This window comes from Staurois parvus, unplaced genomic scaffold (assembly GCF_062004578.1).
Source record: "Staurois parvus isolate SC_StPar_1 unplaced genomic scaffold, SC_StPar_1.0 ptg000011l, whole genome shotgun sequence".
NCBI lineage: Eukaryota > Metazoa > Chordata > Amphibia > Anura > Ranidae > Staurois > Staurois parvus.
The window spans coordinates 1,859,736-1,885,741 of record NW_028317807.1 but is presented as its reverse complement, the minus strand read 5'-3'; the positions used below and the strand labels follow the sequence as shown (position 1 = coordinate 1,885,741).

The 26,006-nt window shown below is 39.8% G+C and overlaps 1 protein-coding gene across 5 annotated transcripts in view; it reads left to right on the top strand.

The window, feature by feature from the left end:
- GULP1 (GULP PTB domain containing engulfment adaptor 1) overlaps positions 1-26,006 on the top strand; it is a 639,668-nt gene that overhangs the window by 356,562 nt on the left and 257,100 nt on the right. For all 5 annotated transcript variants that reach the window (XM_089670051.1, XM_089670042.1, XM_089670060.1 and 2 more), the window contains one exon: positions 6,642-6,703. In XM_089670051.1, the coding sequence (XP_089526177.1) occupies positions 6,642-6,703 (62 nt within the window). The remainder of the gene's footprint in view (positions 1-6,641; positions 6,704-26,006) is intronic.

The following is a 26,006-nucleotide window of genomic DNA, read 5'->3' as shown; positions in this document are numbered from 1 at the left end:
CACGATTGTACAGGTGTTCCCAGACCCTTGCATTTTATGTTCTTTAGAAATGTCCAAAATTTTGTAGATTTTCCCCTCTTGATTACACTGTTCAACAGGTAAAAAGTTTTGGGCATAAAATTAGCTAATCTTACATAATATTGGGGTGCTGAAAACGAAAATGACCCTAAAAAATGTTGATTGGCTCTAGTTTCCATGATATATTCACCCATCTAATGACGTAAGCCATTCAAAATTATGATGCAACTTCAGCTGCATATTGCGCAATTGATACTGGTGACCAATAGAAAATTGCATGTATACTGAGATGATGCAATATTAGCCTTTAATTGCATCACTTCACTGCATAAAAGCTGCAGTATCTGTAGCTGATTGTAGTTCGACAGCGTCTTTACATTTCGTTTTATGCTTATATAGGCTACTCAGTAATGCCTCGAACTTGTGTGAATAAAGCAGATAATTTCTGCTATATCTGCGGTGAAATAACTTTTATCTCACAAAAAAGGAGGATAACAGGAATGATTAAGAAAGCCTACAACTTGTATTTTGGCTGCAAGATAGGAGACCAGGACAAGAGCTGGGCACCACATATATGCTGCAATTCTTGTGGGACGGCACTGGAGCAATGGTTGAATGGAAAAAAGGCATCTATTCCTTTCGCTGTGCCAATGATTTGGAGAGAGCCAACAGATCATGTTAGTAATTGTTACTTCTGTATGGTGTCTCCAATTGTAAAAGGGCTAAATAAGAAGAAAAAGTTATCTGTGCACTATCCAAATATTCCATCGGCAATACGTCCAGTTCCTCATGGAGAGGGGCTACCAATTCCTAAAGCACCAGAATCCTTCGTGGTTGAGTCAAGTGAGGAAGAACCTGAAGAGTGTAGTCACGTGCAGTTGTAAGAGATAGCCCTTTCCTCGAATACAAGAGAAAAGCCAAGAGAAGCAAAACCGACACAAACTGAAGACAAAACTAGTGAGAATCCTAAGTATTAAAATGATTCAACTTAGCTTATGGCTATAATTTTTCTTGGTAATCCTATGCAATATATTATGCCATTTAGGCTTTGTTATGTAGTCAATATCACTTGCTTTATATTTGTGGAAAGACATCTATCTATATAATTATTGTGCATTATGTAGTCATTACGCCTATAGTAGAAAACTTTCCGTTTACAGAAAAACTAGAGCCAATTGACAAATTTCATTGTTATATTTGAACTCAGAATGTGAAATTCATTAAGAAGTGGATCCTTTTGTTTCCAAAACTGGAAAAAAATAAAAATTTGTTGAACAGTGTTACAAAAGAGCATCAAATTTATCCCATTCCTAGCACCAATACATAGTTCACATTGGATATTCCCAGGACATCCAGGACTTTGTGTGACTGCAACTTTGGAGGACAAGCAGTAGTGGCCATATCAGTCTGCGATGAGGATAAAAATCTGTGTTTACTGTAGCCAATAGCTTTGCCAGGCATTGCCTTAAAAGTTGAAATAGCTTATTTTTCTTCACGACTCTATATCTGTTTGCTGCCCTTCTTTTTATTTTTAGCCATTTTGATATTTGCCAATGTCATAAATGAGTTGACCCAAACAGACTCCATGCTGTCACAATCTTCACAGATGTCTTCATTCTGAGATGAGCTGAAAAAAGAATTTAGTAACTGACAGAGCTATCCCCCTCTTTATCTATGTACTTCTTTTAACACTTCTTTTTCATCCAATTTAGTTTCCATAGCCATCTTTTCATAATCCTTGTCCATCAGCAATTCCATTTTGTGGATTTTGTTTGGAAGCTTTCTTGCATTTGCCAATATATTTACAGTATACTGCAGCTTTTTATTTTAGTAACAGTTTTAACAGTGGAATTGCATCCTTACTGCTCCTACTGACCAAATTCAAGCTATATTCACTCCAATCCACTCCATTTTGAACACTTTTGTTTTCCTTATCACTTGCCTTCCTTTAGCATCCTAGTTTATAATCTCCTACAATCTTCTAACCATTCTTTCCCCCAGCACAGCTTCAATTGAAATGCAGTGTTTGCATAATATAAGTTTGCACGCATACAATTTAGATTTTTGTCCAAGGACAATGAGCAGCTATTGAAGAAACAAATTGAGGGAAGCAGAACTTGCAAAAAAAACTCAAAAGGAATATAAAATTGTAGCAGATTAGAAATAAGAGTAGATTGTGTAGTGAAAGTTTGCAGAGAAGGGTTTTAGAGTTGCTAGGATAGAGCACAAATCAATATGTAGCTGTACCATACATGAGAAAAGAACAGATCTAGGAGATGTTCTTCAGTTGAAGACAGCAGGCAGTTGTCAAAGCATTATAGTGTTTAGAGAATGAGAATTCAGAGCTAAAAAAATCCTCCTTGATAAGTAGGATGAATATAACTTTAATTGTACCTTCCTGTGCCCTCACCATGCACCATAAAGTAATGTTATTTGTGTGTGTAAAGCAGCAAGAGAGCTCGTCATTTATACCTTTCTAGTTCAATCTTTGTACTGCAATCTGCGGTAATCAATCCTGGGTCTAATATAGACCAGTTGGTCACAGTCCACTTAGCATAAATAAATGGGACGCAAGCAAGCTACCTACAGATGTCATTATATTCCATCAAAGTCACCAGGAGGCATGACACCCTTTTCCCGCTGACATTTCCTCCTCCTGAAATGACAACATTATGACATTGTATGCATTGTCGTTCTGTGTTCAAGGTTTTGGTTGTCTGGATTTTTTGGTCTATGCTTATCAGTCTAAGATCAGAAATCGATCTAAGCCAGTTTGTTCTTTTGAGCATGCCTCCAATACATCTATGGTGTTCAATGGGGGCTAATCCTTAAGGAGGTTTGGTGCCAGACCGCTCAGATAAACCAGACAGATAAATATCCTTATAAGTGCAGTAATTATTAAATGAACATTAAGAACAAACCGACACCAGTATCTGCAGCCTGTGAATGCCAAAGATAGCCGACATGTGCTCCAGGCCTCGCTTTCGCTATGGCTGAACTTTCTTGGACCCGGAAGTTTTGCTGGCTAAAACGTACATTGAAACGTCAATACGTCCCTTCCGGGTCCGGGAACGTTCAGCCATAGCGAAAGCGAGGCCTGGAACGCATGTCGGTCATCTTTGGCATTCACAGGCTACAGATACTGGTGCAGGTTTACAGGCACCACTCAAGGTGAGTGCAAAATCGTGTGTTATATGTTCTTAATGTTCATTTAATAAATACTGCACTTAGAAGGATATTTATATGTCTGGTTTATATGACCGGTCTGGCACCAAACCTCCTAAAGGATTAGCCCGCATTGAGCACAATAGATGCATCGGAGGTATGCTGGGAATCCCAATACCTTAGCTTTTGGCCATACTAACGGAGAGCTGCTGGAGGGGGGTTACCATCTAGGAGAACCTGAGAGGAAGGTCCTCTATATGACCGAAAAGCGCATCTGACCACCTTTATTGGGGTCAAAAGATCTGGTGAGTGAGCAATCTATATATTCCTTGCTGGCATGTGGTGAAGATATAAAGTCACTCTCCTTTTTTGGGTCATAACGTAGAGAAATAAAAAGCACTGTCACCTTTTCTTAAACCTAACTTCACCTGTGGACTTATATTGATTTTGTGCTTTTCTTATGTCTTCTGTAAAGTTATTGGGAATTATATTACTCACTTTAGGTGCAATACAACTTAATGGTGTGGTTTAGGGGCATATTGTGAAACAAGCCTCTCATATGTATATATGCACATTTTATATGTAGCGCCTATCTATTTAAAATGATTTGTTTGCACAAGTGTGGTTATCCACCCTTTTTAGGGGCAGCTTCATATTACACACAATATTTTTTCACTTGGCACCTTAATAATAAGTTTTGTTTTATTTGATATGTTGTACACTACATTGTGCTAACCACAGCTGTGATGTACATTACATACTCCTGACCAGTATGTTTATTGTCTCTGCAAATGCTAATTGCCATGTAGTTTCCATCTGTTTAAATGAAGTTGCCTTTAGGATAAGATAAAAAAAAACATGCAAGCTTTATTTTCTATTTTATTTTTAAAAATGCTTAGCCTAATCCTTTAGGCATATGTGAGACTCTCACTAATAGCACAGTAAGGGGTATTTTTTGGTTTGATCCAAAGACTGCGGCCAATGTGTGTAGAGTTTGTTGTGAGTAAGCTCTACTTCTATTTACCCATTTCCCTTTATGCCTTGTCCAGTATTCAGCACATTGCAGCCATGCATACTTTTTGCCACTGTGAATTACATGCTCTGCATTTTTACTCATTCCAAGGAGTCCTTTGTTCTCAAGTTCTAATGTTGGGAGGTATTAAATAGCAATCCTTTCATCCACACTTGTGGCAGGTTTCTATGTAGGCTAAAAATGATTTTGCTGTGTGCATATTTTCACATTGCTTACAGCAGATGACATTTGCATTAGGTGTCCACAAATCTAATAGCTGTGTGCAGAATATTTGTCTTTCATAGAGGTACTGTATTTACAGACACAACATTCTTAGTTGAAGTTTCATGCTTCTTAGTTGGACCACCCTTTGTATCCTGAACAATTATTCTGTCAGTTATGGCTGCAATCTTTCTTGGTCTACCTGACCTTGGCTTGGTGTCAAGAGATCCCTGAACTTTCCACTTCTTAATAGGTGATTTAACAGTACTGATTGGCATATTCAAGGCTTTGAACATCTTTTTATCTCCTTTTCCATCTTTATAATGTTCCATTACCTTGTTACGCAGGACTTTTGACAGTTCTTTTCTGATTCCCATGGCTCAGAATCTAGCCTAGTCAGTGTTTCCACGGAAGAGCTAACAAACTCATTGGCTATTTATACACTGACACTAATTGCAATTTAAAAAGCCACAGATGTGGGACATTAACCTCTAATTGGCATTTAACCCATGTGTGTTACCTTGTGTGTCTAGCCAACATTTCAGGGTATGTAAACTTTTGATCATGGCCATTTGGGTGATTTCTGTTATCATTATGATTTAAAAAGGAGCCAAACAACTATTTGATAATAAATGGCTTCATATGATCATCATCCTTCAATAAAAGAGCATTTTCGGCATGATCAGTCATATTTTCAATATCAATGCCAAAATTTCACAATTTCTGCCAGGGTATGCAAACTTTTGAGCACAAATATATATATATATATATATATATATATATATATATATATATATATATATATATTTTTTTTTTTTTTTACTTTTTTTTTAGGGGAACTACACACAAAACAAAAAAAATGCATTAGGTCTACCTAAAAATCCCTACCAGACTTAATCTGAGCATACAACCTGGCTAGCCAGGAAAGAAGGTCAGCTCCACCCCTTGGAACCATATAAGGCCACATGCCCTGAAATGGAGGGGGAGCTCTGCCAGGGGAGACACTCTTGGCAAAGCACCTTGTTCCTATGTTGATGAGAACAAGCCTCTTTCCCACAACTCAGGCCCAGTGGTTGAGGGGGGCTGTAGGTGAAGTGCTCATCCAAATCTGGAAGCCCTTTTAGTAAGCAAGGGGTCCCTCAAATAATGCCCCCCATGTGAATAAGTAAAGGGTATATAGTATCTCTGCTCTTTCAAAAAAAAAAAATTGCATGTAGCCTAGAAATAATGAATGAATGAATGAATTATTGAATGAATGTCACCAGCTATATAAGGGAAGAAGCAGGAATAGTAGTGACATCATTCAGTAAATGTGGTCAGTGATTATATTTGAGCAGTGAAATCACTGCTATCCCTGCCCCTTTGCTTGCATAGCCAGGCATGCCCCACCATGTAAGCTAATGTGCCATGCCAGTGGTGGTTGCTAGGAACACAGTGGGTGCCAACACCCGCATCTTCTTAAGGAACCATTCACAGCAGGAAGCTGGCATATATAGAAGAGATAGAAATACAGTTTCTATATATGATGCTTGACTCCCGCCTTACAGGGGACTGACCTGTCTGCTCACCCCTAATGAAAATTAACAAAGAGGCCTGAATAACAATCTATCCATGAGAAATGGTGCCAGCTCTTCAGTGGTGACCACATGCCTTAAAGTGGTTATAAAGATTTTTTTTTCTCTTTAAAATAATAAACACATCAAATTTATCTGCTCTGTGCAATGGTTTTGGACAGAGCAGCCCTAATCCTTCTCTTCTTGGGTCTTCTGCCATCCCGAGACACCTCTGTGTGTCTATGGGACACAAAATGGGATAAGGCTCAGGTAAGTATTGGGGGTGCTGTGGGGGAAAATGCACACTGAAGGCCTTCAGCCTTTATAACTATTTTAAGGCCTATTTGCTCAGACATATGGTCTCTCTTGAAAGGAAAATCATCTGATCCCCCCTTTAGGCAAATATCATGTAACCAAAAGGCTCTGCTTTCAAACTTGTGGTCAGCACCAAAGGATCCCAGGGCAGTATTTTTCATGGAAAGGTAAGAGGTAAGTATTGTAGCCTATTCTTTCATCCTTTATTCATTCCAGTACGACTGTTAATATAGCTTTATAACATCTGAGTCCACTTTAAATTATATTTGAATCTAAATGAAATGAGCAAGGTATACTGAATATAAAACATTACACAGTGTATTAAAATGAATAAATCATGTTGTCTTTTATTTCAGATAAATCATGGATGCACACTCCTGAAGCTTTATCAAAACACTTCATTGCATACAATGCTAAAGTAAGTACCATGTAAATTTACATCAAAAGAGATAGTTGCAAATCTATAACTTGTGAAATACATACAACACTTCGGGGGATTTACTAGAACTGGTGCACTCAGAAACTGGTTCAGCCCAGCATGGTAGCCAATCAGCTTCTAACTTCAGCTTGTTTAACCTCCCTAGCGGTTTGATTATGTCCATATTTCTGTGCTCAAAGCGGTACATTTTTTTGCATGGAAATATGTATTTTTTTGATTGTAGGCCTGTACTTTTTAGGAATAACTCACTGAAATCTGTCTGAACAAGAGTCTAGTAAACATACTGGGTATGTTAAAATTTGAAACACGAAATCATAAATTATAATTTATTAAATAATCATAAAAAATAATAATATAATAATAAATTTAATTCAATAATATAATCAAACCAAGAACACTGAAATTTGAAATATAGCGCCAAGTTCGCACATCACTGAGCAAAGTCGCAAAATTGTTTTCAGTGTCTGATGACGAATTTCCCCAAGAATCATTATTACTCAATTCTGCAAGTAGTTCTGATTTACTATCGCTGTTCTCTAGCTGGTCTAAAACCGCTTTTGACCTAAAGGGACGCTTTTTGGACTCCATGGACTTTTCTCAGTTACCAGGCAGAAAGAACAGTAAAAATGCTGGCAGGGCACAGGACAAAGCACTAGGGACAAAATGTATGTTATTTTAGTGAATTTAGTGAATGTCACTTTTTGTCATTTTCAAATTTCCCGCCGCTCTGTCCCCCGTACGTCCTGACGTCGCAGGGGGCAGAACCCAGAAGACAAATGTTGGCATCTGCCGGAGGACATTACAGGTGACACTGCAGGAGGGACATCGCGGGAGCCCAGGACAAGGTAAGAGAAGAACGGATCCCGGAGCAGCACCGCATGGTAAGCCCGAGTGTAGCTCGTGGTTACCGCTTGTGGTACTGAAACTTTACCCCGAGCTACACTCGGGAATACCGCCAGGGAGGTTAATTAAGCTTTGACAATACAACCTGGAAGGTGATTGGTTTCAATGCAGAGCTGCACCAGATTCGGCACTCTCCAGTTCTAGTAAAGTTTAGATAGATAAAAAATAAATAGGTTATGGGTAGTAGATAATAATTATACTGTACAAATACAACTACAAAAAGCTGTCATAATAAAGGTGCAATGATGAAAACTTTGCTGTGACTTATTACTGGCACACTATAAACTCCTTTGTATCAAATCTCCACCTATACAAGACATGGCTACTGGACCTAATGGCTATGCCATTCAGCTGTATTTTACTATTTCTTTAAAATAGCCTCTTTTAGAAATGTAAAGTATATTTGAAATATTCATTGATGCTAAGGATGTTATTAATCTAGGAGCTCTTCACATGTAGGTGTGTGATTGTAAGTGTTTCTTTTCAGAATGCAATGTAGGCTGAATTATTCACAAGTGATCCAACAGATCTGAGTGTCATCGGTGGTAATTAGTGTATTTGATGCAGCAGTCATACATATCTTCAAGCATTCCTAAAGAATTCCCTTGTGTACAATATACTTATTTTAAATAGTTTGTAAGCAAAATTGTTTGAGCAGGCAGTAGAGTTCACAGCTGCTTCGGGTGATGCCAGCAGCGATAAAGAGGTTGTTTTCAGATCGTTTGCCAACAAGCAAAATAACTTTTCATATACAGCCAGCTTAAAGGTTAAGTTCAGCTTTTGAACAAAATTGACTATGTTGTCAGGGGACCCCAGAAGGTTAAAAACACTGCAGCTTAGAAAAAAATGTGATTAGTTTATATACGTACCATACCTGAGTGGCATCCCCTGTGCCTGGTGAAAAACATCCACTGTACATGTTCAGTCCTGTCCTGCCTAGAAGACTGGATACACCATAAATTGAGCAGTCTCCCCCTGCATCACATGAGCGAGCATTCTCCCTTGTTCAAAACTAGCGCATGCGCAGTTCACTCTCCCTTCCCCTTTAGCAGTAGCATCTCAGTTGGAATATACATACTGATACTGTATGTGATCTGGCTTATCCACTGGAAAAAATGTAATTCTGTCCAAGCCAATTAGTGATTCATCAGACAGTACAGCCAAGAGCATAACACCACGTTCTCTGTTCAGTGAAGTGTACAGCAGTGTTATCTTCCTTCCTGCCTTCTGCCGATTGGTCAATAAAAGAACAGCAACCCACTGTGAACTTCTCTCTCTTCTAACTGCTCTTTCCTGTCAGTATGTTTCTGTCAGCACTTTGCATTGAGAACATTTTGATAAGCTTCTATCACTACCGCTACCTCTCCCAATGGGATCAGAAGACACTACTATTAGGACAGATTTAAAATTGATATTATTATAATACAGGCGCCAACAGTTTGCTCAGCACCTTACAATATAACGGGAGACAATATTTATTTCAGGTACTTATATAGCGCCATCAATTTACACATATATTGTACATTCACATTAGTCCCTACCTGTCAAGGGGTGTACAATCTAAGGTTCCTAACTCACTAGGGCCAATTGAGATAAGAGCCAATTACCCTACCAGCATGTCTTTGGAATGTGGGAGGCAACAAGAGTACCCAGAGGAAACCCACACAGGCACAACATGCAAACTCCAGGCAGGTGATGCCATGAATGGGATATGAACCAATGACTTTAGTACTGCCAGGCAGAGGTGCTAACCATTTAGCCCCTGTGCTACCCTACAATACAGCAACAATACAGTTCAATACAAGATGGATAGGAGGGCCCTGCTCCTTGGAGATTACAATCTAGGAGGGAGGGATATGAGTTGTATATAACACTACATTGGTTTTCTTACATATTTATAAAAATTGAATTTCAAAGAGACACAGGATTGATTTATTTTAATAGACTGTTCACTTTACAAGGGAATTTTCCCTTAGCTTTGTGAAAGTTCTCTTTGTAATGAACACTCACATGCAAGGGAAAAACAATATATAATTGTAGCTCCCCCTAGCTAAACTAGGAGCGTGCTACACTCAACCCCCACTAAAAACAGCCATGTCCTCATTGGCTGAGGGCAAGAAAAAGAACAAAAAGGCTCCTGAGCCCAGGAGCAGGGCGTCCTATACAAAAAATGGGAGGAGAAAAGGTTACAATAGCTGGGAGGGGGGAATGAAATATGTACACAAAATATAAATAGTTAGTACAAAAATATAGATTTTTTTATATGTACACATTTACACAAATTATATACTTATACTTCCTGACTAATGCTAACCCACTAGCATGACAATGAATGTAGTACCATGAGTAAATGGGTAAACCAACCCACATTAACATAGAGATGAAACACCTCCCCCTAGAAAGGACCCTTCATCAGAAAAATATATTCTTTTGTTCTTCAACTGCAGGGAAGACAGCCATCCTGTGACCTGCAAAACAGTAAGAAAAGAATACACAGACACAACCAATTGAAAGTAGCACAGTCCGATCTCTGACTGTCTATATAGGTGATAAGGCCCGATATAAAATAAAGGAGAACAATAATCATTTGGGTTCTTCTTTTTTTTTTTCAAAGTCCTTGTACACCGGGTACACCGATAGTCTCCTTGTAAAAAAACAAACCCAGACCAGCTTATCTTGGAAAAAAAAAAGTCCAGCATTATCCGTATGCAATGACAGTCCACTACGCAGGTTTGACAGTTCTTAAATATGTAATGGGTTACACGGGGGTGGGGTCACATACATATTTAAGAACTGTCAAACCAGCTCAGAGGCAGATGGCCAGGGAGCAAGCGTCGGGAGCGGAGCCTTTTTCTTTCTGTGCTCAGAGTGGCGGCAGCCGGCATTGTGATTGACGTTGGAGCTACTTTGGGAGACATTCTTTTATTTTCCTTCTTTTAACCACTACCCGTCTGGCCCATGTGTATAAATGGCCGGACGGGAGCAGTGCAGGGGCGGTTGGCCATTTATAAATGGCCGCACCGCAACCTGGTGCCCGCTGTATCCTCTGAACACAGTGGAACACCAATTGTTGTACGGTCATGTGATCACTGATTGGCCAATCAGTGATCACATGAAGAGTAGTAAGCAAGATGTAACTTCTGACATCATTGCTTACTACGTGTGAAATCTGTGAATGATCACAGAGGTCACATGGTACAAGCCTATTCACAACAGCCTTGTACCATGTGACAAGCTGTGACCAATTACAGCTCACACAGTATTTCTCAATGACTGCAAGAATACAGCCTGAGAGAAGGAGAAATTATTGCTTTTAGAGCCTTTATGGGTGTAAAAGCAATCAGTGTAAAAAAAATCTTCATAACCCCTCACAAGGACTCTGTACTGCTAGGGTGTAAAAAAATAAATAAAAATAAAACGTAAATAAAAATATAAGAAAAGAAAATAAAAATGTAAAAAAAAAAAATTTAAAAATTGTAATTTTTGGTTATAAACTAATTTGGTTTTTTTTTTTTTTTTTTACTAAAAAGATAACTGAATAAATTTTGGCCAAGATTTATGAAGAAAGATTATTTATTTGTAAAATTTTGGGACTTTTTCATTTATATAGCAAAACAAAATAAAAATCCCAGTGGTGAATAAATACCACCAAAATAAAGTTTTATCTGTCTCAAAAAAATGCTAAAAAATTCATATGGGTACAGTGTTGCATGACCGCGCAATTGTCATTTAAAGTGTGATAGCGCTGAAAGCTGAAAATTGGCCTGGACAGGAAGGGGGTAAAAGTGTCCAGACTGGAAGTGGTTAATAAAGGACTTGTCAAAGAATGTCTCCTGTCTTTTTTCACACTACAGATTTGTTTTTGTGAATGGATAGTGGTACCATGTACTCCATACTCATTCACGTGGGGGGGAGGCGGGATCTGGAGGCCCACTTGGTAAAGGGGGCTTTCAGATTCCAAAAAGCCCCCCGCCCGCAGACCCCCACAACCACAGCCCAGGGTTGTGGGGAAGAGGCCCTTGTCCCCATCAACATTGGGACAAGGTGCTTTGGGGGGAGCCCCCTCCCCCCCAAAGCACCCCCCATGTTGAGGGCATGTGGCCTGGAATGGTTCAGGAGGGGAGGGGGTGCTGGCTTGCCCACCTTTCTTGACATGCCGGGCTGCATGCTCAGATAAGGGTCTGGTATGGATTTTGGGGAGGACCCCACGCCATTTTTTTTATTAAATTGTGCCGTGGGGCTTCCCTTCAAAATCCATACCAGACCCAAAGGGCTTGATATGGATGGGAGGGGGGACCCCATGCCGTTTTTTAATTATTTTTGAATTGCCGCCAATTCTTTCTTTTACATTCAGCTGTCAGTGGGGAATCCCTCTGACAGCTGAAACATTACCGCATGGTTTTCACTACTAAAATGCCGCATGACTTGATAAAATAACTCATGCAGTATTTTAGTAGCCTTTTTTAGTGAATTTACTATTTTTCAGTGCATTCTAGGCATTTGGGAGGGTCTCCTGAGGTTATCTTTTAAAAACGCTTCTAAACGCAAATGTGCATAAACGTGGCTAAATGCACATAAACGCGGTAGGTAAACGCGGCTAAACTGATATATTTGACCTACGTTTTCTGGCAGTCAGTTTCTAGCGGTCAGTTTTTCAAATTCCCTGTGTACATGAGCCCTAAGAGAGTCTCAGCCCCTTGCCAAGCCTCCAGAGGGCCCCCTCTGGCTATCTCACTTGAGCTGCTAACTAGATCTTGACTAACCATTAGGGTCTAGCGCCCCCTTGCTAAACTAGGAGGGTGCTACATTAGTAACAATATATTTTTATGTTATTTTGCAATTTTTTATTAAGACAAAAATAAAAACCCAGCACACCTCGGAGCAACCAACCAGAAATGTCTGTGTCTTAGTACTTTTTACTGATGACTGTTGAAATCTGTTTGGTTGCTAGAGAGAATTAAACTGCAAATCCTGGCTTTTTAATAATTAGTTTGTAAGCAAGATATAGTATTCTGGTGTTGTTTTAGTATTTACTCCTCTACAAACATAATTCGTATGCCTTTATTTTGTAGTCATTTTTGTTCTTTTTATGACTACAATATTTAATTCTGTTACCTTTTTATGTGTTGTACTGCCTAAGTATAATACAAAGTATATAACATTTGATGGTCAAACAGTGTGTCTGTGCCATCTGTGGCTATCAATGGAAAATAGCTTTTCTGGATGTAGGTACTGCTGATTTTTCATTCATTTAACTTGTGCTCCTCAAATATTAAAGTCCCTCTCTTGCATTTTTCAGGTCACGGTTGTGTTGTATTCACGCAGTACACTGCTCATGGAACACAACAGCCTACTCCATTAAATTTCTGTCTCTGGCTCATTACTCCAGAAGGTGTTACTGGGTCTGCTTCAACCCTGTCACCTATTGGAATTGCTATCCTAGAAATGCTCAGGGGACATTTGTAAAGGGTAGTTAGCTTTGTAGTTCATATTAAAAAGGCAACAAACTACGGGAGTTAATAAACATCAGTTGGTGAAATAGCAATATCCATGCAAATTAACCTTAAAGCCATATAAAACTGCCATAGATTATAAGAAAACAAATTGATTCCTCAACTGAAGAGATAAATAAATATATCATGCAAAACAAAATAAAGTAGTCATTAATACAGCTCATTACCTTAGTTCCGTAACCTCTTCACACCTCACAGTGTACCCTGCTAAAATTGTCTCTTTTATTAATTATAAAACATCATTTGTGATTAGATGTACAACTATGTATTATAAAGGATCTTATCATCTTTCAGTTTACACTGATTGGTTTATTAATTTACTTAAGGCTGCTTTCACACTGCCGCTTGGAAAAAAAAATGCATCAAAACATATATGCATTTTCGATGCGTTTTCTGTGCATTTTCTGGATGCCTGACTCCCAGCATGCACCTGTGAAACATGGAGATATGACTAAAAAAACGCACCGAAATATATATCACAGTGCGTTTTTAATGCGTTGTTGAAGCGTACCCAAGATGCAGCATGCAGGACAAAATGCACTGCACCCTGCAGAGTAGTGGTGTGAAGAGCCCCATAGCATTTAAAGGGATTTTTTTTTTAGCTTTTCTTGCATTTTTAGCAAGGTAAACACAGCAAAAATGCATCAGTGTTTAAGGAGCCCCAATGATCATTTTTCTTAAATAAAAGAATTCATAGATTCTTTAAAAAAGGATGGTAAAACAAAAAGGAAATGCAGAAGAATCTTGTAATATATTATAAAATTTTAATCTATATACCTGCTGTTGTTCATGTGTTATAGCTGGTAGATTTCTACATGTTTGTAGGATCTGGTTATGCTGTTTTGAATGGGGGCTCAACTGGTTTTGGTGATTTTTTTTTCTGTTTTGTATTTATAAAGTTTATACATTTTGTCATGGTTATTATTATTCTTGTTGTATTGTATTGTATAAAGTCCTGTTTCACACTGATGCTTTTCTAATGCGGTTCAGTTCGCATTAAAGGTGAGTTCCAAAGAAAAAAAAATAAAATAAGAGACAGCAACTACAAAAACTGTAGCTGCTGACTTTTAAAAATGGACACTTACCTGTCCCTCAATCCTGCGGTGTCCTCCTCGCAGCCAGTTTCACCGTTTGCCCTGTGTTCCTGGTGCCGGCATCTTCAGTGTGGGCACCCAGCTGTGAGAGCTTGCGGCTTCACTGCTGGATGCTCACTGCGCATGCGAGTAGCGCTGCAATTTGTGAATGGTCCTGTCACGTGTCCCAGAAGACTACGGGGAGGGACAACTTCCACTTCCGATCTCCTAGGCGATACCTGTCAGTTTTGGGCAGCCACTCCCTAAAGTTGCCAATCCTTAATGGGGAGCAGGGGACCAATCCTTACAGTGGAAGGTCCCCTTTTGGGTGGAGCTCCACTTTAAATCTCATGACAAGTGAAATGACATAAGTTTCTATGGAGCCCATTCACATACTTGCAATAGGGCTGCAGTCAGACTTTGAAAAGGGTCCTTTCGCGAGTTTGGTGCTTTGCAGTGTAATTCTGAGGTCCATAGACTTCAACGAAAATGCTTTCAAATTGCTTATCTGTCCAATTGTCATATGAATTCAAGCACATTTTCTCTCCCAGTCTTTGCTTTCCTCACACAGCACAGAAAATGTAGCTGTATTTATATAGTGTCCAAATCACATCAGAATCACATTGGAACTGCATCAATTTGCACTGCAACTGTCCCTTGAAGTTGCACTGAAAAATGGATCGAAATCACACTGCATCAGTGAACCTAGGCTTAAAGCTGAACTCCAAAATAATGCAGCTCTGTGATCATTATTACATCACTGTTTTATTTTTTATAGCAAGCAATATTAGTACCAGAATTTGATTTGGTATCATCACTTTGTAGTCTATACAGCAGAGCTTAGAGAAGGGGAGAGAGACACAAGCAGCCAATCAGTTGTGTTGTTTGCAAGGAGCATGCTGAAAGGGGAAGAAAGCAGAGTGACAGAAAGATGCTCATCATTCTGTTGCTTCTCCTTTAACTGTGGGGATGAGAAGGGAATTTGTAAGTGAAATTGAAACTATGTAATTAATAGTATTGGATGGACGGAAATACAAATCTTATGACTAGTAAAACAACTCTCATATATTTATTTCATCTGGGCTTTGCTGTTTGCATGGAATTTGCACAAATATAATTCTGAAACAGGGTGCTCTCTTATGTGTACTAAAACTGTCTAATAAGAAAGTCATGCACGCTGAGTATGTCACTCCTCTGTGTCATTCTAATTATTCATTAAACTGTGTATATAGCCTGAAGTCCTGATTTTATGCTATGGTCTGTTTTTAAGCTCAAGGAACACCTCTGCAACACAGGAGTACCTCATCACACTTGCCCACCTCAACACTGATGGTTGTAAACAATTGAATGCACAATTTTAGATGTAATATTTTAAATATACCTAAGAAAAAAAAAGTCTTTTGAAAAAGTTATGCTTTTTATTCCCGAGTATAATATATATGTGTGTGTGTCTATATATATATATATATATATATATATATATATATCAACTCTGTATCTGTATTTTGAATACTCATAGATCTGAGATATGGAGCTGTTATTCACTGGTAGAAGTGTTTTCAGCTTCTTTTCTTTTTTTTTTATATGAGGGATTTCTGATGACATTTTTATACTGACTATTTTGGATGGACATTGATTGTTTGTGTGAAACTTCTGATGTGATTTATAATTGTTTTTAAAGGTTTTAGTTCAGATCAATACAGCGTGCTGACTACCTGTGGCATTGAAACCAAATATACAGTAATTAGGCAGCTTCTAGTAGAAGATCCTCGTTTCACTATTTTTTTTCCTATATGAACTTCATTCTGACATAGGGTATTTTTGTATTCACTTGTAAGTATTGTAAAGTTGTAAAACTACAATATATGATTTTTTGACCAACTAGTCTTTACGTATTGAAGAATACACAAGTTAAGCCATCCCTTGGTTTTCAGTACATTCATGGTGTGGTGGCTAATTATTTGTTTGTCAAACATAGGTATCTGCAGACAGTACATTTTTAGCAGTGGCGTGCCAGGGTTTGGTGATGCCCAGGGCCAACTCCTTGATTGTATGCCCTTAAGGACCGCTTCACACTGAAATGTGCATGTTCCAATGTGATTCCAGCACATTTCCCTGTACTGTGTTTTGAGAGCCCATTGATTTGAATGGTCTACAACACACACTGGACTGCAGAGAAAATAGTGCAAGCACTACTTTTCTTAAAACCCACTGCAGCCAACTGCATGGTAATGGGGTTACATCTGGCATGCGGTGGGGCAGACTCATAGTTATGCCATCAACCTCAGCAGAGAAATCATGGGCACACGGTGGAAGGAGGAATATTATGAGCTCAGTTTTGGATAGATTGAGTTTGAGGACATGGTGTGAAATCACAGTGGCTAAATGGTTAGCACTTCCGCCTGGCAGTACTAGGGTCGTTGGTTCAAATCCCACCCACAGCACCACCTGTCTGGAGATTGCACATTCTCTCTGTGCCTGTGTGGGTTTCCTCTGGGTACTCTGGTTTCCTACCACACTCCAAAGACATGCTGGTAGGTTAATTGGATCTTGTCTAAAATTGTCTGAATATGTGTATGAATGTAAGTTAGGGACCTTAGATTGTACACTCCTTGAAGGTTAGGGACTGATGTGAATGTACAATATATATGTGTAAAGCACTGCATAAATTGATGGTGCTAAATAAGTACCTGAAATAAATACATAATGAATCAATATTAATATGTAAATTAGTGATGCAGCAGAATACTTAATGGGGTGAGCTGAGGGGCAGAAATATAGATTTGTGTCATCAGCATAGAAATAGTATTGGAAGCTATGGGAGTTCAAGCAGTTTCATTTCTTAGTTGAGTAGCTATGATTTCCAGAGACTTTACAAGGTTTATACACTATATTACCAAAAGTATTGGGATGCCTGTCCTTATATGCACACGAACTGTAATGGCATCCCAGTCTGAAGGGTTCAATATTGAGTTGGCCCACCCTTTGCAGCTATAACAGCTTCAACTCTTCTGGGAAGCCTGTCCACAAGGTTTAGGAGTGTGTCTATAGGAATGTTTGTCATGCCGAGCGCCATTACAGAAGCCAGGAAGACAGCGCGCGGCTGGATCGAGGAACAGGTAAGATCAAAGAACAACTGCGGAAGTAAGAGCGGGTACCTGTCAAATTCAGGTACCCGCTCCCCACCTCCCCAAAGGTCAGCAGTCATCTGTACTGTCCGCAGTCTCTGGTCATCCCTGTGCTGTCCGCAGTCTCTGGTCATCCCTGTGCTGTCCGCAGTCTCTGGTCATCCCTGTGCTGTCCGCAGTCTCTGGTCATCCCTGTGCTGTCCGCAGTCTCTGGTCATCTCCTGTACTGTGTCTGCAGTCCATTAGTTCAGAATTTTTTTTTTCCTGTTTTCTGCCTCTAAAACCTAGGTGCGTCTTATGGTCAGGTGCGTCTTATACAGCGAAAAATACGGTAACTTGGCATAAAATAATTTATTTGCATTTAATTGTAATGGTTCAAAGAATGTTTGGAAAAATGTTCGGCCCTCCACCATGTTCACTTCATCCAATCTGGCCCTCTTTGAAAAAAGTTTGGACACCCCTGGTCTATAATTTCCAGGCAGATACTTTACCAGGTTTTTAAGTTTTGCCCCTACTGTTTGTGGAAACGACAGTCCGGTTCTGTTCAGATTCTTCATATGTTGATATCAGTGTGTCAGGCGGTGGGTCACCCAGCAGCTGGCCACTAGAGACAAATCTCGAGCAAGCAACTGTGGCACAATGGCTAAGAGGCTGTCTGGCAGCAGTCTGTTTCATTTTAGCTCTTGATATAGTAGTGAAAGGATAAAACTCTTCTCTCCAGTGAGAGGAAATCTCTACAAAGGGTGAATTCACCTCTTATATAGGTGACACTGGAACAGATGTGTCCATTGGATGTATGAGCTATAATGAGAATGAGATTTTGACTGTTGGAAGCTCGGCATGTCTTGAGATTTGGCTGCAGTCAATTTCTATTCACCCCAATTGGTTCTTCTTTATATTTGGAGGGAACAGGTGGGGTCATTTATATTCTCATGTTTTGGGCAGGTGCTTCCTCATGAGACTCCAGACTTAGCAGAGCAAACTTCCCAGAGGCTCTAGCACCATTCGGCTAGCTCTGCATTTATCCTCTTTCTCTCCACACCTTTTTGTCTATCTCAGCCATGCTTTATTTTGCACTCACATTGTTAAACATTGATGAAAAATTGACATCTACACAGCTGTTATAAGAACTAAAATATGCCTCCTGGAAGAGCAAATAGCAAATACATTTGTATTAAGGCAGCTGAAGATTGGAAAACCAACTATCAACAAAAGGCTTTGATGAGCATTGACAATGATCAAAGGATGAATGCCTGGCGGTCATTAGCACAGGGGGCAGTGGTATTTACTGTTTACACTTATTAGCTATTGCAGAATGCTTGCAGGGGCAAAATCATAATGGTCATCCTGTGTAATCATCTGCTTAAAACTCAACTTTGAGCCTAGGACTGGGACAAACTTTTATGACCTCTGGTGCAAAACTACTTTAATGATGAATCCAGGATGCGATTTACTAGGATCCAACTGGGGGTGTGGTCCAGGATTGGACAAGAAGTCCTGGTGTGAAAGATTTGAGAGACAGAATGATTGTATATTAGCCTAGAGAGGGTATTATATGTTCCCTCTATCTCCCTGTAACCTTATCTCCCTTTCCATTTCCCTTAATATGATTTGAATGTATGCAAATCCCTGCATGAAATTAGAATATATGTATGTCCATTTGTAAATAAATCCAAACCTTAATTTAAGATCCTATTGTCCCTCATTAGAACCAAGGCACCCCAAATAGAGCACATTCTACACACACTAACTTTTTCTCTTCTACCTTTGTAGTTGCCAACATTTGGTATCACTTCCAGAGACACATTTTGTTTGCTGTGCACTCAGCAAATCATTGTATGGGAAGCATATTATTTAGGGCTTCTGCATTTTTTTTTTAAATACGAGGACTATTGTTAACCTAATGCCATACTTTAATTAAAATATATTAAAGATCTCATTAAACATATATTAAAGAGCTGTGAGGCTAAAAGTAAAAGCAAACAAAAACAAAACGGGTAGTTTGTAGTAGTAATTATGTAAACACTGACCCCAGAGTTTTAAAGGAAGACTGCAGATGTTAACTGCATGAGCAATCATTGGGCACAGTAAAGAAATGGTGGAAAAAACTGTATATAAAAGACATGTAACAATGCTTTTCCATACATATACTATACTTACTGTGGTAGTGCTTGCTCAGTTTTAGAGAGTAGTAACAAATATATGGCAGAAGAATGATCTAGAACACCACTTCCCTACTTGTCTCACCCACCTCTCCAGATCCTCAGATGTTGGCATCCAAAACTTCCAGGTTTATCCAATACTTGGTCCCTCTCTGTGCTCCCTGATTCCTTCCACTGATCCCTATGTCAGTACTGTATCCTGTAGCAGGAGGAACCACAGTGCATATAGAGGATCAGGTAAGGATAAGGAAATGTCAAATAGCAGCAGTAGATAGAGCTCTGAAGTATACAAAAGTTGTAGGCCTTGCTATAGAGGTGTTTATCTTCTTATTTTATGAGATACTGAGACAGTCTTGGAGTCATCATGAGATGCTAGCAACGGGATCACTTTATGTGGAAGTCACATTTTTTCCTGTAATAACAAATCAGTTTTTTGTGTGTGTGACAGCGGCATGAATAACAAATAGTTTTATTGGTTTAAATGAGAGTCCTAATTACATAGATGTGGGAGGGGGCATTTTTTTACATGACCTACTGTGACATTCATGTACCTCAAAGTGTTTGGATTGAAGCAAAAATGTACAGAGCAGTGTACCAAATAGAACTGGGTGGAACTGGGGATTTGCAGCACACTCTAAATAATGAGATGGCAATCATGTAAGCTGTGACAGCATGCTGACAAGGATCTTCATGGGGCCACGTGGCACAGTTTATATGCAGAAGTGCCCACTGTGGTATTTCTAAGACTGGTACCAGGAAAGGGACACTGCAACTTTTCTTGGGACCTTCATAGAACAACTTACTAAAAAGCAGAACTGTTCCAGCAGATCTGGAACAGTTGGCAAGTATGTCCTTCCATGGATACTGAGAACCTAGCATGGTGCTTCAGGAAATGGCTTGAGAGAGGACAGACCTCCTGCCTTCTCCATCTCCTGGATCCATGCTCCACCCAAAAGAGTCCCTAGGCCCACTAATCAGGGACCTGTGAATTGTACCCATAGGTCCAAGCTTCCTACTAGATTCAGCACCTAGCATGCTTAGTTAGAGCAGTAGAAGGCTATACAGCTGCAGGATTGCAGTTGCTCCTGAGGCTTCCTCTGCAGTGACTCATCAGTGGGGATGACAGAAAGCTTTCCAGTCCTCACTTTCCCCACTTGGACATCCTGCTCCAGAAACCTATGGGAGAATCTCTTCCAGCATTGCAGGTCTTCCCTTTATTTGCATCACCTGCTGTAGTAGATCTCAGCAGTAGTGAGGTGTAACCAATTACCAGTGACATAATACCCCCTGTACTCACTATAATATCACTTACCTCCCCTGCTATTGCTACCAGGGGCGGACTGACCATTCGAGCACTCGGGCACTGCCCGAGGGCCCGGGGTCAGTAGGGGGCCCCATGAGATGCCCCTGGTACCTTTCATTGGCTTTTTCATAGGCTTTTTTGGTTGTGGGCGAGGACACAGGGGCCCCATGATCCCTTATTGCCCGGGGGCCCCATAAGTTGTCAGTCCACCCCTGATTGCTACTTAATCCAATTCACCAAAGGGATCTTTGGCTTTAAGCTCCTCTGCATTGGTGCATTTTACCGTAACATATACAGTTTTATCCAGCTTACTAAATTGACCTATTGAGGGGAGCATATTGCTTTTATTGCGGTGCCATTACTGGCCTTCCCCCTTTCATTTTACTGACAGCACTGCCATTGGAGAGTTAGCAACTCCCCCAAAAAATAAGTATGTTGGATTTTAAATGATACATACTGCTTGTGGATTAAAATCTGTTGCCCAAAAAAAAAGGCAAAAAGTCTAATATCAAGATGGGCACAAAGTCAGAAGACACATGTGAGCATACAGTACCAAGGATGCCCCTGTGGCTAGACAATATCTGCTTAACAGAGGGGCTGTTATCCTTTGGAAAGGGTTTGCCTTTAATTTTTGGATCCCCTTTATTTTGTCTGATTAGTTCAGTATGTCAGACAACTTAACATCTGTTGGTCAGATTGAATCGGTCACAACTGAAAAACTCTGCAAAGAAGCAGGGTTAGGTTACATGCTGGCCCCTTCTTCAACCACCTCTACTAGAATTTCAGGTATCCCCACTAGGTATCCTCCCCCCCCCAAAAAAAATTGGTAAATATCAGTTAACACACCACCTTTACCATCTTATTAGAGTGCCCATTATTAGAAGTATGGACAAGGAAGAATCTAGCGTACATTACACATTTCAACAAGGCCTTAACCCTAGTTAGAGCAGCCAGTGTGGGCGCTCTCCTTGTCAAAACCGATATTGAGTCAGCTTTCCACCATCTCCAGGTACACTCAGACTGGTTCTGTTTTCAGTGAGAATTTTTTAATCAACAGATGATTATTTCAACTAAAAGACCTACTGGGTGAAAGATTCTAGGGCGTATTCCTGGGTCTTTCTTTTCCACAATAAAATAGCAGTTATATTTTAACTGCAATTGTACATGTTCAGTGTGCTCAACATTATTAAATGGTCTAATTTATTATATTTATTCTGATAGATGGTGAAAGGCATTTATAGAAAATCTGTCACCTATAAAAGAAAGACAAGCAGCAATTCGCTAATTAGAAAAAGTAACATATTTTCGCCAAGTCTGTCATTATCCTGATTAATGGTACAATGCACTTATAAACCTACTCTAGGCAAAGGCTTGTTAAATATTTTTTTTTGTAGTGTCAGTGTCAAAAGGTCCAACTCTATGCACCCGAAAGACTAAGCTGTCTGAGATTTGGATAAAAAGTGACAACATCTAATATTTCACTGCAATTACAACGTAAATCTAAAAAGCAAAAGTGAATTATAGTATATTGTGTCTCAGTTTGCCCTATAAAACCATGATTTAGCTTCACACGTGCTAGTTTGCATTAGTATCAGTTCCAAGATCGTTGCCCCTGTTTTCTTCCTGCTACCTGCACGCTTGAACACCTTTCTACTTCCTTGTTTCTACTTACTTTTAAAGTGGTTGTAAACCTCAGACATGAAATTTGAACAAAGCATATCCCTCTATAATGCGTACTTGTCTCAATCCAGAACACTAAGGAGTAGACTCAGAATCTGGTGCACCTGTGCATGGTAGCCAATTAACTTCTAACTTCAGCTTGTTGAATTAAGCTTTGGCAATAAAACCTGGAAACATATTGGTTTCTATGCAGAGTTGCAATAGATTTTTCATTTTCCAGTTTTTTAGTAAAGAACCCCTTAAGTATGTTTCTGTCCACTGCCTTATTCCTCTGCTATCTCAATGAGTCTCTTCTGAAAACTCTTCATGACACCAAAAGCTGACAGGGGTTAAAGCAGCATTTGATTGACAGCCTTGGTCCTGTTCCTGTGTGCTTTGTGAGGGGGGGGGGGGGGGTGTGTCCCTTTCCTCCAATCAGCTCACACTGAACTCTGCAGAGTGTAGTTTCAGCTCCCCACCCGTGGCTTTCTGAAAGCTGAGACGAGCTTTATAAATTCTGCACTTTCAACCAATGTAGAGAATAAATAGCTGCAGATAAACAGGTACATCGTATGTAGGACGATTTGTTTCATTTCTGTATATCATCTGAAACCCGTCACTTCACTAGGTATATGTAAGGGTTTACAACCACTTTAAAGGTCCTCAAAAGTGAGATTTATGTGATCAGCCTGTTAGTGATCTTCTGAGAGCCTGAGCCAGCCGCTCCCTTCCCCTTCACAGCCCAGCGCTGACTCTCTGCTCATAGTGGCTGTGAGAACTCAGCGATCAGCGGTTATGTGATTGCCAAGTTCTCACCCTTAGAGTCGGCAGGGGACAGATGCAGCATTGGACCAATGCTGCATCCACCTAGGTAAGTATGACTGAGCAAATAAAAAATCCCACACTTCTTTTAACCACATCCCACATCAGATATACTGCTACAGGGCGGCAGGGGTGAGCAAAATCACATATATATATATATATATACGATTTTGTATTTCTGGGTAGGGGGCACATGCGAGCCACGTGCGCCGTACTCACACCGGCTGTTGGCAGACATGGCTGTCAATCACCGGGTCCCGGCCGATGATTACCCGCCAGTGCCCGGTGATTGCCGAGGATCTCCGACGGGGAGGGGGGCTGCTTTGTTTACCAACAGTCCTTCTCCCTGTCGGCTCAGGCACACTGCTCTGGATAGCTGTGCACAGCACAGCCATCCAAAGCAGTATGCTTATAGTGAAGCACCAACACCCCCCAGTAAAACACTCCCAGCACACAGTTAATCCTTTGATCGCCCCTCATGTTAACCCCTTCCTGCCCAGTGCCATTAGTACAATGTCAGTGCTTTTTTTTAGCACTGATCACTGTATTGGTGTCACTGGGGATGTCAGTAACACCAAATCAGTTCCCCCCCCCCCCCAGTGTCAGATAGCCCGTCGCAGTCCTGTTATAAGTCGCTGATTGCTGCCATTACTAGTAAAGAAAAAATCCCAGTATATATATATATATATATATTGCCATTAGTAAATGCTATAACTTTCACGTAAACCATTTAATTTACACGTATTGGGATTTTTTTTAGCAAAGACATGTAGCAGAATACATTTTGGCATAAATTTATGATGAAATTTGATTTTTTAAATTTTTTTACTGAGCATGTTTAATAGCAAAAAGTCAGAAATATTGTTTTTTTCTCAAAATTGTCGGTCTTTTTTTTGGTCAGGAAGGGGGGTATATCTTCAGGAGGGCAAGTGGTTAAGCTTTGACGATAAAATCTGGAAGCTGATTTCTATGGTTTCTATGTAGACTTGTACCAGATTTTGCACTCTCATGCCTTAGTAAAAAACCCCCACTGGGTGGAAAGCACAGCCTGGTAATCTTTTTGTAAATGTAATGTATAGCTAAAGGCAAAACCTTTTTTATTTTTAGTTAGTTTTGTATAGAATAGAGAGGGATCGGAACTCTTCTCATGGTTTTATTTCTGTTTGTGCCCCCATTAGGGAGATTCAATCCCTCTATTTGTACTGTTTACCATTATCAAAAGTGAAATTAAAAGAGAATTCCAAACAGCAATAGGGAGGACATTTTCCAATGGGGCAGCACAGTGGCACTTTCGCCTGGCAGTATTAGGGTCGTTGGTTTGAATCCCAACCACAGCACCACCTGCCTGGAGTTTGCATGTTCTCCCTGTGCCTGCATGGGTTTCCTCCGGGTACTCCGGTTTCCTTCCTCACTCCAAAGACATGCTGGTAGGTTAATTGGATCATGTCTAAATTGGCCCTAGTATGTGTATGTATGAATGTGAGTTACGGACCTTAGATTGTACACCCCTTGAGGGTTAGGGACTGATGTGAATGTACAATATATATGTAAAGCGCTGCGTAAAATGACGGCGCTATATAAGTACCTGAAATAAATACATAAATAAATAATGGGGACACTAGTTCTGGTGACACTGATGACACTCCTGGATTCCATCACCTTGGAGGGGTTTCCTCTCACTTTCATTTATGTCTATGGGACAGAACGTGAAGACAAATCTCCCCAACGGGACACAGATGGCACAAAAAAATTGACAAGGGTTATAACCCTCCCTCATTTTTTCAAAATGGATTAGTTCTACTTTAAGCTTTTCCTTGGAAAAATGGAAAACATTCACCCATTTTGATATTATTCAAACAGTAGTAGTATTGTTGTACAGTAGTTATTCCTCTTTTTAATACTTTCAATAATTAATTGTATTAAAGAGTACCTCCACTTTTGTTGAGAGACATACCCCTCTGGGTATCAATGTACATTTCAGGGATTTTAACAAACTTTCTGTTCTGAAGAATAAGCTGTTTGTTCCAGCTTTTTGTCCAATGGATACAGATTCTGAATGGAAGGATCAGCCGGTGTACTGTCTGTGTTCCAGTGATGTACACTGAAGTGTTTGCATCCCTATAGATATAGTTACCCTTTAGAGAATATCTCTCCAAAACTTAATTTTCTACTGCAAGGTGTGGCTAAAATTTGACTTGCATCTTAATGCAGACTTATGGAAAAATCAGTGAGTAAATCACACAAGCAGCAAATGGCATTTCTAGGGGCATTTTTTACACCAATAATGTACAGAATGCCTCCAGGTGGATATGTTACATTGAATTTTACAGAATATTACAGTAAGGAAAGGTAATTTTTAAAAACATGAAATTACAATATGGCTTGTGTAGCAATTATATTTGTTATTTTTTTATTTGCTATAGTTTTTCACAAAAGTGAAGTTACCATTTAATAACTTGCGACTCTGAAAATAAGCAAGCATGCTGCATGCCATACATGCCAAGTTGACTCTGAGATACCAGCATTCTCCAGCCCCAAGTGTAATGTTACCTGATCCCATTCACAGTACTAATATATCCTGTACATGGAAATCACCACTATTTCTATGCTGCAGAAATGCAATGTGGCCTCCTCTTGGTACCCCTAAAAGCACATTTAACTCTCTTCTTATATTTTTCTTCTCCTCTACATCCTTCTGTGCTATCCTAGCCCCATCTTT